Here is a 14,466-nt window from a genome sequence, read left to right on the forward strand (position 1 = left end):
TAACAAACAACATAAATCCCAAAAATAAAATCCATGATAAGTAACTGTTACAAAAAATAAAGTAGTAAATATGCTAAAAAGTAACAGTTCGTTTAAAAATATACCTCATTTAATCTGATTATTTTTCTTTTTTGGGGGCTTTTTTTGTCTAACGGTGATTAAATGTGTATAAAGTGCCGAATGGATGTATTCAGGGAACATAAAGTCTCAGACATTTTTGAAACTCCCTGAAATAGTTTTGAGGGGGAGGAAAAAAAAATCACAAGTTTTAAGCTTGGCGAGATGATGATTCTGGCTTGCTGGGTTTGTTTAGCAGCCAGTGCAGGCGGCAAAGGCGCAGATCTCACAGACATCCATTGGAACCATAGCTGAAACAAAGACAGGAAACATAAAGATGTCAGGTACACTGTACCTTAACGCCTAACCGAACATTCATTTAAAGTTCACAAAGACTGGAGGTTCAATATACAATGGTCTCACCTAGTCTGGAGAGGGATGCAGATCCTCCTCTCTGCTTGCAGAGGGGCAGGAACTCCTGCGGGAGCATGGGGTCAGCACAGAGGGACATAGTGTTTGCCCTGAATCGTGGGTTTTGTTGTGCTGTCGCAACGCCATCCTCTGTCAGCTCCTGAAGCCTCTTGACGCCTTCCAGGGAGAAAGAGAGTCCATTCTCCTGGAAGAAAAAACAGATTTAAAGAAATTAGCTCAAATAATGGAAGTGCAGGCAGAGGTTTTAAATGTTTTAGTATTGTTTGTAATTCACAAGGGTAAATAACGCAGATCTGTACAGTAGCTCTGTCATCTACGGGACTTATAGATAAATACATTTCTTCTTCTAATAAGTAGAAAACTGCCAAGCCCATGCAGTCTAAGTCATAGATAAATATTAGGTGATGTACTCACTTCAACCTGCACAGCCTCAGAAGTCAAGCCGAGAGCCAGGACGAGGACAGCGATGGTGGCGAGTGCAGCCTTCATGGTGACAGTAGTTTGTCTTGCAGCGTCTTGCTTATCTCTTGCTGTTGATATGCTCAGCGGGTGCTCAGCTCAGTGTCTGCCTTCAATCCATCAACGAGCCTCCTTTTAAACAGTCCTGTCCAGCAGTCACGTGACCGAATGGGAGCAAAGTTTTTCTCACGGGTTAATGAGTAGTGATGGGCTTTTACAGGGTTGTAAAGGAATTCATAAATCCTACTCTGACCTCATTGCCTGTCTGATTATTTTTATGGATCTCTGACTTCCCTGGCTTCTCTGTCTTGCAGAATTGATCACACCTCTGGTGAGTTAAACAGTTACCGTTTGCATCACTGATGACACACCAGCCCATTGTCAGAAAGTCGTGTTAATCCTGTGCAAATAATTGAACTTTGTTTTATATGCTGAAGTGTATTTTTTAAAAGAAAATGTTATGTTTTTATATATAAATGATCTGTTTTAGAGAAATATATACCAGGTACTTTTATTACCTTACCTCCTTACCTTATCTTTCTTGAAGTCTTTGGGGGGAAAACACAACTAACTGCATCTAAATAGGCTAAAACAAACCATTGAATCTATATGCAAATATGATTTTATCCAACGTGAGTTGACTGCCGAGCTCTCTTGTTAGCCTGTGATGTCGAATAATCAGGTATTTACTCAATACTGAGTCCACAAGTTGAGTGCTATTTTTGCGGCTGCTTGAGAGAAAAGTTTATTCAGATATAAATTAAATACTTGTAATAAATGTGAGATATGAGTATATATACTCCCTAGTATGAACAACAGCTGTATAAGCTTTCAGAATGCAAGTGGGTTCACAAGACTAAGAAAGGAATTTAACATGAATAGCTATAGATCCATTTCCCTTGAGGCTGAAGAGTTGCCCTTTTCGTAGATTAAGGTCAAAAGCACTTCAGCACAAACACATAGACTCATCTGCTGCTGCAGGAATCAAATCTATGAACTTCCGTAAGGTCACAAACATCTATTCGGCACGACTCTCAAGGACAGCAGGAGGCTGTGGAAAAGATCAATTGACTCCGCTTATAAGAGGCACTAAGCGTGAACCCACATACACAGCAGTGTAACGGTGTGGTAGGGACATGTCTGTGAGGTTTTTAATGAGCTCATTAAACACGATTCTTTATGCCGGAGGGGGTGTTGTCTTCATCACACTTCAATTTCTGTGAGATAGTGATGGTAAAACAGAAAGATCAAATTTTCTGACTATTATTTATTAAGTAATGTTTGTGACGATTTATGAGATGATTATGGCAAATAAAGGATGATGTTATTTTGTTATTTTCCCTCAAGAAAACTGGAAGCCAACAATTATTTGTAGCCACATGACTGTATTCAAGTCCAAGACTCTCTGGGGCCCTTAGTTTCCAGCTTTATTGTGAGGTTATTAATTTGTAGTGAAACAAATGTTTTTAAGGCTGTATTCTGATCAAATCAGGCATTGCAGCGAAATGCACTATTAGTACAGGCTGCGGTGGAAAAGTTGAGCCAAATTCAACTTTTGGGAGGCAACACAAACCCAATGTCAAGCTGTGGCAGACATTTAGATGTTTAGACCAGTCAAACACCTCACGTCACCAGAGACAGCCTGAAATGCCACTGAAACTGAGCGCTATGCAGGTGGAGCTCATGAACTACACTATGATACTCTACCTGTTGCGTTCTGTCTTTGTTCATTTCATGTACCAGCATCTCCGTCTGTCTGGTTCACAGTCTGTGCTGCAAAATATTGACACAAAGAAGGCTAATTACCGATTGCTCCGTAATACATACACAATGCAAAAAGAGTGACAAAGAGAGGGTAACACCCCCCTAGTGGTTTAATTCAAGCTGGCCTGCTTGGGTTTCTATCCACAGTCCAAATGCATTTTGGGTGTGTGAATGGTTCCAGAGTGAACGCTCACCCACTGTCTGATGGGATAGGCTCCTGCTCACAGTGACCTCAACAGAACAGGATAAGAGGTAGAGAGAGTGAGAAATAATGCCGCCATTACCCTTTATAGTCTGTATAAGTCATCATCACTTAGACTGCATGCATCATACAGTCTATGCAGACAGCTGGGAGTGGGGTATGATGCTGAGATTACATTGTTAATCAATAACCTTCGCTTCAGACGGGTAAGGCTTTCCCAATCAGGCCAAAACCAGGGAGGCTTGTCCGGCGGAAATGTGTGGGTAGTACAGTGTGATGTGCAGTAGAGAGAAGAAAGAAATGGTGATGCACTTTGATCATTTAAGTTTGCTGAAATATTCATAACTCAGCATTCTCATGCTCTGATCTGATGCGAATATTGGATTGATGATGGATTTGGCTCAGTTTGACATTTCACTGCACTCAGTTACCTCTGTTCACATCAACTACAACAGTATGCACTGCTCATGGAAGCTGATTCATTTACTGACTTAAACCACACAAGTTTACACTTGTCAAAATTGACTGTTTGTCTAAAAAGGTGTTCTGTTGAGTCAAGAAGTGAAAAATAGTCTCTAAGTCATGGGAAAGGGCAATAAGACAGACAGGTAAGACTGATGAGGAACATTTAAACCTCAGGGAAGTAAATCATCAGCCTGAGTGTGAATGGAATATGTTTGAGTCTTTATCGTAGAGGACACTTCATCAGGCTGTCTTTAAGTCTGAACACAAACCTATGACCTTAATTGTTTCTCTCACACCACAATAGGCTGTTAAGACAACACTGACATATTAGCACCTTTTAAAGTTGTTACAGTGGTAGCATTTAACCATAATACACAACAGGGAAAGCACACTGAAACTAATGACAACGTTTACAGTCCTGCCATTTCTTATCAGCATCTTATCAGTTTCAACACGATCTGCTTAATTACAGATAATGATTGCACCAGATGAAAAACAATAATGAACTTCTTTAAGAAAGTATGAGACAAAAACAAAGAGAGCAAGAACAGAGGTTCATTATATTTCAAATGAACTGCTTCAGTCACTCACATTTTGATAAATATCTGTCCACTTTTGTCCTGCTGGGAATAAAGCTACTCATTTCTGGCGTCACTATAAAGGATGTATTACTCACAGTGTATTAGTAATCATGTTTCAACTTCCTGGTGATAGCAGCATGGATCTGATGGTAATGATCTGATGGATAAAATTTGGATGCTTGGCTGGAGCTTCAGTTATCATTTCATTCATACAAAAAAAGTACATGTGATATAATTTCACACACATGATAAAGAGTAGTTGTTGCAGCAGTATTTTCTTAATGAGATATAATTTCCTCAGCAATCTACTTAAATGAAATCTTGTAAAAGTTAACTGCAGCTGGGGTCCAGGAGTCTTTTCAGGCCAAGGACCCCACAGATGATGGAAAGACTAATACATATTTTGTATGAAATTGTGTGTAATCATGCCTCTGTGTTTCATGATTATTGTCAATACCTTTTTCATGACTGCAGGGTAAATATGAAGCTCCAGCAGCTGGTTAGTTAAGCTTAAACTGGAAACAAACATCAGAAAACATGTTAATTGAGACTTTGTGCAAAACTAACCAGCTGCTGGCTGTATGTTTATATTAATAGTACTCTGAGTGGTGTTTATATTCTCATCTAACTCTCGGGAAGAAAGCAAACAAAGCATATATCCAAAAATGTGGAACTATATCCCTTTAAACTACAAAACATATATTTGTAAAACTGACATTTAGGAGATTCAAGTAGTTATATGAGCCTTGAATCTGTGTATTTGATGTATAAACTGTCTGAATGTTAGGCACATATAAGTGAGTTATATCAAAATAATATAGGTGTCACAATTTTGGTGCATGCAACCACTTTTTTATCTCAGACAGTTAGCTGTCAAAAGTTGTAAACTGTAAAAATAATCCCTGTCAAACATGATGTCACCTCATGACTAATAAAAAGATACTGAACTTCTCTCAGACAGTAACTACACATTGAAATTAGGCTTGTTTATAGAAATAGAAACAGAAATGTCAAGAGAATACAGACATAATGTTTTTGTGACAAGTCGGATGACAAAAGACCCCATTCAACAGTGATATTTGAGTATAGGCATAAAACATTAATGTTAAATGTTAATGAATGTTGCATGTTTCCTGCCTTATCGTCTTGTTGTAAATGAGTGTGATGTCGCTTCTATTTATAATTGTTTACTGGCTATTTGCAGATAAAGTACGGATGAATATGACTTGGCACTAATGCGACACAAAACTTTAGAGGTAAATATACAATACAAGGAATACATTTACTTTAAGAAATATAAATGGATGTATCATATGAAAAGTACAAAAACACAATATATATATTCATTTCTAGTTGGGAGAATTTGCTCGCAACCTGTTGTCTAAACACCTACAATACTTTAAAGTCTGGTCACGGCATAAAAAATTGATTGCGCAATGGAAAATCTCATCTCTAATCATTAGTCTCACGCTTGGAGTGCTTTAGTTTACACCCATTATTAGATGAGGGACCAACAGTGGTGGCTTTACTACAAAGCCATAAATTGACAAATTGATGGCTCCTCCAGCTCCTCCAGACTAAACTTGTGGAGATTTATCAGAGGTGTCAGATTTACACTCGGCCAAGTTAATCCTCACCAATAAATCAACCCTGTTTATTCCATCTGCAGGCCGAACGTCATACTGGTCAGTGTTGAATCTGTTGCCACTGTTCCCATCACTTTCCTCATACGCCTCCCTAGAAACTCCAAAATACATTTAAGAGCAATAGATCAGCAGCTTGAGACATATTTCAATTTCTTCTTGGATTCACAATATGACTTTATTTGATGATTCATTATGGTCATAATGCTTGAAATCAATGCTGCTGTCTGAGACAACAAATAATGACAACATAATAACATAATACAAAGTTTTAGTTAGACTGTGTGTCGCCTTCACATTGCAAGAGAAAATAGTTTGAATTTAATGCATGATGACTAATACAGTCCTGTGGATTCTCTTGTTGAACATGATATAAAAGCAGCAAAAAAGATATTTTTTTTGAAGACATATACAGGATGTAATTTATGACTTTGAGCCTGTAAAAGTATTCTCATAAATGTCTTGTGTTACTTTAAACAACATGATTTCCTCATATGTGTCAACTTTCCACAGATCCATTTGCATTTTAAGGGGGCGTTGATGTTATCATATCTGTTATGAGAATTAATAAAGAGTTGTACCAGTTTATGCCTTGTACAAAACAACCACAGGCGTGTTTATCTGATAAAGTGTAGTAACTTATTATCCAGCTGCATTGATTAAAGGGGTCCGACTCAAGTACAGCTGTACACGTGTCATGGTGGGACTGCAGTGTGTTTCTGTTTGTTATTGTTGATTATAGTATAACCTACATGTGCAATCACAACAATCACAGTGGTGTTGTCATAAGATAATACGAGAATCTAGCATGGTTGGGGACCTGGGTTCTGCTTTAGGTGTGCCACTCTACATTTATACATTTATACATAACTACAATCCCCAGAGAATGGAAAACACCCACAGTAGGAGATAGTTTATGTTTATGTAGTATTGGCTGACAGAGCATTCAAGTTGCATACTGATTATTTTCAAGAATTTATTGCCTCTAATTATCAGCCGGTACAAAAGTCTGTTGGGTCCACAGCGGATTAATTTAAGCAACCCAAACAAGTTGTAAAACACAAGGCTTGAGGGGGTAAATCATTTGACATTGAGAATATCAGCTCGATTAAAAATAGAATTTTTAACTCTCCTCCAACTACAGGTGAAATATTGCCTGGTAAATTGACATTTAAATGGACTGGGATGGCTCTAAAATGAGTGGCTGTAGCTCAGATTGTAGAAGGTTGGATCTAAATTGAGGTCCTGCTGTTTATCAAAGCCATCCCTGAGAAAACTATACTGATCTTTCTGATCCGTGTTATTTTTAGCTCCATAGATTGCAACGTCAGTTGGTCCAGCACAGGCCTGTCAGGTACAGGTTATTTTAGGAAGCAAAGAAAAAGATGGAGAAGGTCAATAAAGAGGTAGAGGCTGAGATGTCGAGTTGTTGGTGGACAGAAGAACGTGGAAAAACTGTTTTTGTACCAGGCTGAAAACATGGAGGCTTATGGAAACTGACTTGTTTTTGGCCAGCCTCAAGTGACCGTTTAAAGAACTACAGTTTAGTCATTTCCGCATTGACTTCATTTCACAGCCACAGAGGTTACCGCTTGGTTGAAACATAACAAATAGACCCCCATCATAGATCTGTTATTAGTGATTATTACATGAATTAATAGAGGTGTTTCTACAGCTCACACATTTCTTTCATGTATGCTCGTGTTCTCTGCCTGAAAACCTGCTCTAGGTCTGTTTTGTCCTAAATTAAATCAGTTCAAACATCGATTTCAAATCTAGGTCAAGCATGAATTTGATATTTTTTGTGGTTGTTTTGTTGACCCATAAAAGATCAAAATATGAATGTCCTGTGTTGCTCTGGTTACCAGCCACACACACAATGAAATAACAAAGAAACGTATATTTGAGATTGTTGGCCTTTAAAAAGCGAAAACAACAGAGAAGCTGTTTAAGCCTTTGATGTCAAGGTCGAGGTTTTATGTGACCTGATGGCTGCATGGTTTTGCATAAACCATGCTCCATTCTCATATGATACAATCATCAGCAGTGTTTTACTGAGGGAACAAAACATCCTTTATGCCATGGAGATTTGAGTTTAGTTTATTTTCAGGCAGACAATTGATTGTTTTTCTGTAAATCATCACCTCAGAGCAAAGAGCACTGCCCTTTTTGATTTATGTTGCTGGTGTTACATTTCAGACTCACTTTTCAAGGACACCTGTGAAAGCAGCCATATAGTGAAAGGCCAAATATGATAAAGATAAGAGGAACTACCTGTGAAAGTAACATTATGTGAGGTGACTAGCCCCACAGTGTCATTAGAGCATCATATTCAAGAAAGCTTTTAGATAAATAGAGCCTATTTACATCTGGTGTTAACATGCGTCTTGAGGACATAAAAGACCACAAAGACACATTGTGATCAGATCACTCAAACCGCTTGACGTGGTGGTCTGGGACGCATTTGACCTTTTGTAGTTTCAACTCTAATGTATCATGAGCCACTCTGAAAGTCTGCCTGTTAAACTGAGACCTTGTAAGTACACAATATAATATGATGATATATGTGTTTATACACTCCCAGTATGAGAAACAGCTAATGCAAATTCTTAATCAGCTTGTGAATTTAGGATTAAAAGCAACACATCAGATTGTTTCATTCCTTGTAGAAAACATGCCAAATGTTTGAAATACAATAAACAGCAATCAGTAACTTTGTAACACTCTCTTTGGCAAATGCACCTAATATTACATATTACTGTATATTACTGTGTACAAAACATTATGATGGTTATTCACTGTTATTCACTGTTGAGCCAATGGTCAAAAAGATCACACTCTTACATTTATCACAAGTCCCTGAACTAAATTATAAGCATAAATTAGATTTTTGGACTTTATTACATGTTGTACTACTTGTCAAATAAGCACAGACCAAGAAGAACGGCATGCACATGCTAGTGCAAATTCAAAAAAGCCTTTAGTCAAGAAAGGGTTACAAACTTGGCAGCTCTTTTAGCTTCAATAATAGATAGTGATAATAATAGTCCTGCGTAGTGTGTGTGTTTTATGCATAACAAATACCATTTTATGGCACCAATTACACTTTCCGGCTTCAATAAAACTAGGCTTCATGTCCTGCAATACGACCTTAAAAATATTATTTGTCACATTACTTGATGCTCAGGACAAACTGCATAGACAGCATGACCAAAAGTATGTGGATACTTGAGCATTGCAGACATATGTCATTGTTGAATACCATTCATTTGCTGCTAGAAAAGCATCCAATCACCTGAGAATTGGCAACCTAGCTGCAGGGATTTGTTCCTATTCAGCCACAGGAGCATTTAAGGGGTTGGCTCCTGGTGTTGGGTGGCTCACAGTCGACATTTCATTTTATCCCAAAGGATCCTTGAAGCCAGGGCTCTGTTGGGCCAAACAAATTCTTCCACACCAAACTGGAAAAGCTGTTGGAACAGGAAGTTATCTTAACCATCATTTATGTAGCATTATTGCCACATTTTTGGCCACTTGATGGCAGCACAGCAACCATGTCGCCTAGTTACACATCCAACAAATATGCAGCAATGTTAACATTTATCTGGATTCATGTTTGTGTCCATTTAACCAGTCTAGGTCATCTCCACTCTCCTTAATCTATGTTTTTCTCTCCACTAACTCCTGGTGGAAATATCTGTCTCTATTTACTGCTTGGTGAGATTTTTTCCCACATGCTGTTGAAAGGCTTGAGAGAGTGACTCTGATCAGTAAAGTTATGAGTTATACAACCATAATAATGAACTGAAACAGTCCATAGTACTCTGTAGAGCTGAGGAGAGCTGAGGAATTGGATAATATTGAGCCATTTTCACCTTAAATATGAAAATATCGATTGGAGCAGCTTTAAGACGCCTAGAGCAAACCATGAAAAACAGCCAAGCCTGGACCAAAATAGTATCTATAGACTTCTGGCAATGTAGTGCATAAATGGAAATATGTTGCCAGACTTTCCACCGTGAGAGATATATGACTCTGTATTGTGATTAATTGCTGTTACAACTGCTCAACAATGTCGTATTAAAATAAATACACACATAGATTACTTTGTCTTCACTCTAGAGGTGTGTAGTCACTGTCACCACATGAACTTACTGTGCCCTCTGTTGGCAACCTCAGGTGTCAAGGCCAATAGTTTCTATGTGTGAATGTGTAGTGTCTCTTTATCTGCTGCAGTCCTTCATGTGAGCTTTGGGATAATTGGCACATAGACTTTTCTTCCAATGAAATACTGTAGGGCAATGGTGGATCGTCTAGAAGCAAAACTATATATTTTTCATGATTTTTTTTTTTTGCACTATGGTTCAAAGTAAAAGCTGTATCAAAAGGAGAATTGTTGGTTTCCTTTGTTTCCTTTGTATCACTGTTTGCTTTAATACTAACGCAAAAATGCAACAAAACAGCGATTCAATGCTTCATCAAAGGTGAGATGTGACTTCCTTTGCCTCCTCTCCCAAACTGTTAAGATGTTTTAAGGTTGCATTGAATACCTATTGAAGACGGTATTGTTCAGTTATTTTGTTCTTATAACTTGTACTTTATTCTTTGTTCCTGTTTTTGTAGTTCAAGTTGAGACATATAAATGTTATTGTCTTTCTTCTTGTGTGATTAGCATTTAGCCTAAAATTCACCTTAAATGGATTTGAATGGCTGCAGGGCCCACTTCTTTTCATATTTGTGCATTGGATAAAGTGTTCTTATGGAGAATTATTACACAGCATCAGGTCTGACATTTAGAAATATGAATTCTAAACACATAAGCACATAAGTGAACTAATAAACATCTTAAAACCATGTCTCAAGATCAGATAGTGGAGCAGGGCCAAGCTTAAAGTGGCTATGATCAATATTTTTAAATTAACAATGCCTCACATTACTACTTCTGTTTGAAATGGGTTGCTTATAGTATTGGACCTACAGATAATAACTTACACATTTTCGACCATAGCAGACAGCTTTTGGTCACCAAAAAAGCTTAAAAAAGCTACTACTCAGCACCAAATGATGGACAGACAAAGTTAGTGACTAGCAGGGGAACATAGTGGATCATTTAGAAGCTATAAAAGATAGATATTTCCATCAGGAGTTGTCTGAGACCAAAAAGACTGAAATAATGTGATACAATTGCCTGGTGGCAACACAACCTTTGAGCTGGATTAGCTTGATCTGACCATCTGCCATATAACATGAATATACTTTGGTGTTTCTTCCAAATCTCATGTTTGTTTTCAAATGGGATTTTTAAGGATTACACAACAAATGGCAGACAATTACTCCTAAATGTTATTAATTTATGTAAATTATAAAGAGAAATTAATAATTTAGAGTCATGTTAAATACAAATATATTCGAGAAGTGTTTCTAACTATGATTAATTTATAAAAACAGCAGGCGGTGTGTAGAGCAGCTTTTTTATGGTGTGCGCTTTGAGATTGTGGATCAGAAAGGTGCTATATATTCACCGCACAATATAGGGAGAACCTTGTGAGCAGTGACTACTAATAAGAATCACAACGTCCTGCACATCACTTAAAAATGTGATCTTTGAGGAGAGAATAGATTCAAGTAAGTATTTCACTGGCTCTTCACAGGATAACGATGCAGCCTGAATAATTACACGCAGATAAATGCAGCACCTAGTCTTTTTACACCACTTTTGACACCAAACTAATAACAAAACTGTCTGGTGATAAATGGATGCCTGTGAATTGATCCTGCTTAGACATTTGACCTTTACTTAAAAGAGAAGACAAAAGATCCAAGAGTGTATCAACCGAGTGTTTAATGTCAATGTATTTCAGCCAGCCAGAGCATAGGATATATGATTATAGGTTGTGGAGGTGTGCATACAGCAACATACAGGTGTACTGTAAAGCACCTTTTTTTTTTAAATCTTATTAAATAGATGGACAAAACATGAGGACTACAGGGCAACTGAATGAACTAAATGAAAGTAAAAATGTGACGTTTTTTCTTTGAGAAAGTAGTGACAATCAAACACCTCTGCGGTCAACCGAAAATGTCACAGCTCCCTGCTGAGAGCTGTAGATTAGGGCTTTACATCACTGAATCACAGTGTCGTTTGTACAGTAGTAGTATTTGCGTCATGGATTGCATCACATCACCTGTCTTTCTCCATCAACCCATCTTCCATAACCACTTATCCTTATTGGGGTCATTGGGGGCTGGAGCTGACATTGAATGGGAGTTGTTGTGGAGAAATTGCTGAAGTCAAAGGTCAATGGTGAGGTCAAGAAGGAAGAAAGTGTTCAGGAGCCTCTGATGTCTTATGCTGTAATATTTATTGACGCTTGGCCAAGGAAAAATAGAGACACTCTCAAAGTACATCAGAAGTGCCTGAGTCTGTCTCACATTCTGCCCAACTCATACTGGTAGATAGACTTTAAACCCCAAGATAACACCACAAATACTATATGCCCAGAATTAGCCAAAGAGAATATTTTTACCCTTGGAGGTGTTATTGTCAGCATATTCTAGTCTGGAAACACAGATTTCTGTTTACGCAGATCGGAACGTCAACAATAAGCTATCTATTATGTTTAGGAAGGCAGCAACAGGTCTCTTCGACTCTGGCCACCACAGTGTTGAGATAGACTAGCACCTACTGTTCTCAATCAAAGCTAAACAACTAATACTGCTGAGGACCTCAAGGCCCACACGTGACCTATATACAACAAGCTGATAGAAAATTCCATAACAGTGGGTATACCCTGGACAAGTCGCCAATTCATCACGCATACAGACAAACAACCATGTGCCTATGGGCAATTACAAGTGATCAGTTAACACCTTGACCTGCATGTCTTTAGACTGTGGGAGAAAGCTGGAGTACGTGTAGAGTACCCAGACATGGGGAATATGCAAACTTCACACAGCAGGCTCGAGGGTTTGAATCAAGAACCTTCTTGCTGTGAGGTGCAATGCACCACCGTGCTGCCTAGCATGTCCTTTAATATATCTAAGTGATTGGAGTTTTAGCTGTGGTAAAGGCAGCGATTCTCTTAATTTTGGCTAATAATAATGGATGGGATTATTCAGAATCACAGAATAGGTATACAATGTGTCTATATATTTATATATGTATGTATATATAAGCTCAGTGGTTGATTAATCCCCGGCTCCCTCCAGTGCCAAACTGTATCCTGTGGCTGTGCCATTGGGGTATGAATGAGCATTATTTACTTTCTGATGAGCGGTTGGCACCTTGCATAGCGGCCTCTATCATCAGTGTTTCAATGTGTGTTTCAGTGAGTGAATGTGGCATATATTGTGTGAAGTACTTTGAGTGGTTGGAAGACTAGAAGGGTGCTACATAAAACAAGTCTATTTACCTTTTTGAAAACTTCTGTTGTGAAATGAAAATGCTATAATTTATATAGTTTGTTAAACTTAGTTATGTAGTAGTAACATTTTCGCAGAGCTACATAAGCTACAACAACTATCATCATCACTCATCATTTCTGTCATCATCATACAAGGAGGAAGTTCCCCAGTCACAAAACTCCACCAGGTGGGTTGTAACGAATGTAATGAAACGAGTACCAGTTTTAATCATGGTGTGTTGGGTTTAATTGCAGCTACATTACTGATAAAGCTTTGGATAATGACTTTGGAAATGGGATGCTAAAAGTCATAGAGTTTAATAGCCTAACCTGATGTTAGCAACAGTCACTTCTTCTTCTCAAGCTTTCGTCTGCATGCTGCTGTGAATAAATTCAACCAGCGGACACACAACTAAGTCTGCACTGAAGAATTTTTAAATAACATCTTGATAAAATATTCTGGGTGTTCTATATTTAAGCCTTCAAGGTTTAATCATTGAGTCAAGCTGTTTCCTTGCTCATCTGGAGGGCAATACAATTCTGTTCCTTGCTGAGCTGTGATGGAGAGTCTTCAGAAGATATCTAATTCACCTGAAGGCTTGTATTAACTTCAGGATGTTCTCTCAGAGACTGAGGACTGATTAACCACTCATTTTATTTTTTAATAAAGATCTGGGAGAATGGTAGGTAGAATGAACTAAAGGTAACTTTAATGACTCACTGAACAGGCAGGTAAACACAAAATAACAAAAAGGAGCCTAGGAGTCCAGGTAAAAAACAAACTGCAGCAATCTAAGAAAAATCCCATCAGCAGATACAACACCAGCAACAACAACAAAATAACAGTACTGAGATGCACATGGTGCAGGAGCTCAACAACACAGAACTAATGCAGAGAACTGCGGGAGGTGAAAAGAAACGAGCCACAAAGATTTCTGCAGAGTTAGAAGAATAAAGCGCACTGAGGACACAGACCAAGTTTCACAGAGGAGGCAAGCATCTGTCTGTCGATTAACAGACTGTAATGTTAAACTACAGACCTGTAGAGTAACATCAGACTTTTTTTTTCCTTTTTGTAAAGTATTATCCAGTGTATCCTATGCTAAAGGAGATAAGAGAGGAAGCACTGAAGCCCCTGTCCTAAACATTTAGAGAACTCTTCTATTAGAGTTCCTTTTACTATAATCATGACTGCTACGTAAATACTTTTATTCACTCATTTCACTTAGTTAGGCACCTTCCTAAGTAAAACAGACTATTCGACCGCACCCCACGTCTATGATGGAGAGACAGAAACGAGGGAATGTTGTATTAAAAAGACTGTAACCAATTGAAGCCTTATATTTAGGACATTCTTGCACAGAATAAAGACTAAAGAATAAAGACGTTTGAAAAAAGACCTGCTAAATAGCTGAGATTATTACAGATGGTTTAGTTTTAACCAGGAACCCAAATACAGA

General features: G+C 38.1%; 1 protein-coding gene across 1 annotated transcript; it reads right to left on the reverse strand.

The window, feature by feature from the left end:
* On the reverse strand, positions 1–1,068 carry si:ch211-220m17.5 (guanylin family protein). The gene is made up of 3 exons (XM_010735632.3): positions 904–1,068; positions 481–673; positions 1–368 (listed from the first exon to the last, which is right to left on the reverse strand). The coding sequence occupies exons 1-3, from the start codon at positions 976–978 to the stop codon at positions 310–312; spliced, it is 327 nt and encodes a 108-aa protein (XP_010733934.1). The 5' UTR covers positions 979–1,068; the 3' UTR covers positions 1–309.
* Between the last annotated feature and the right edge of the window lie 13,398 nt (positions 1,069–14,466).

Source organism: Larimichthys crocea, chromosome VI (assembly GCF_000972845.2).
Source record: "Larimichthys crocea isolate SSNF chromosome VI, L_crocea_2.0, whole genome shotgun sequence".
In the NCBI taxonomy this organism is placed as follows: domain Eukaryota; kingdom Metazoa; phylum Chordata; class Actinopteri; family Sciaenidae; genus Larimichthys; species Larimichthys crocea.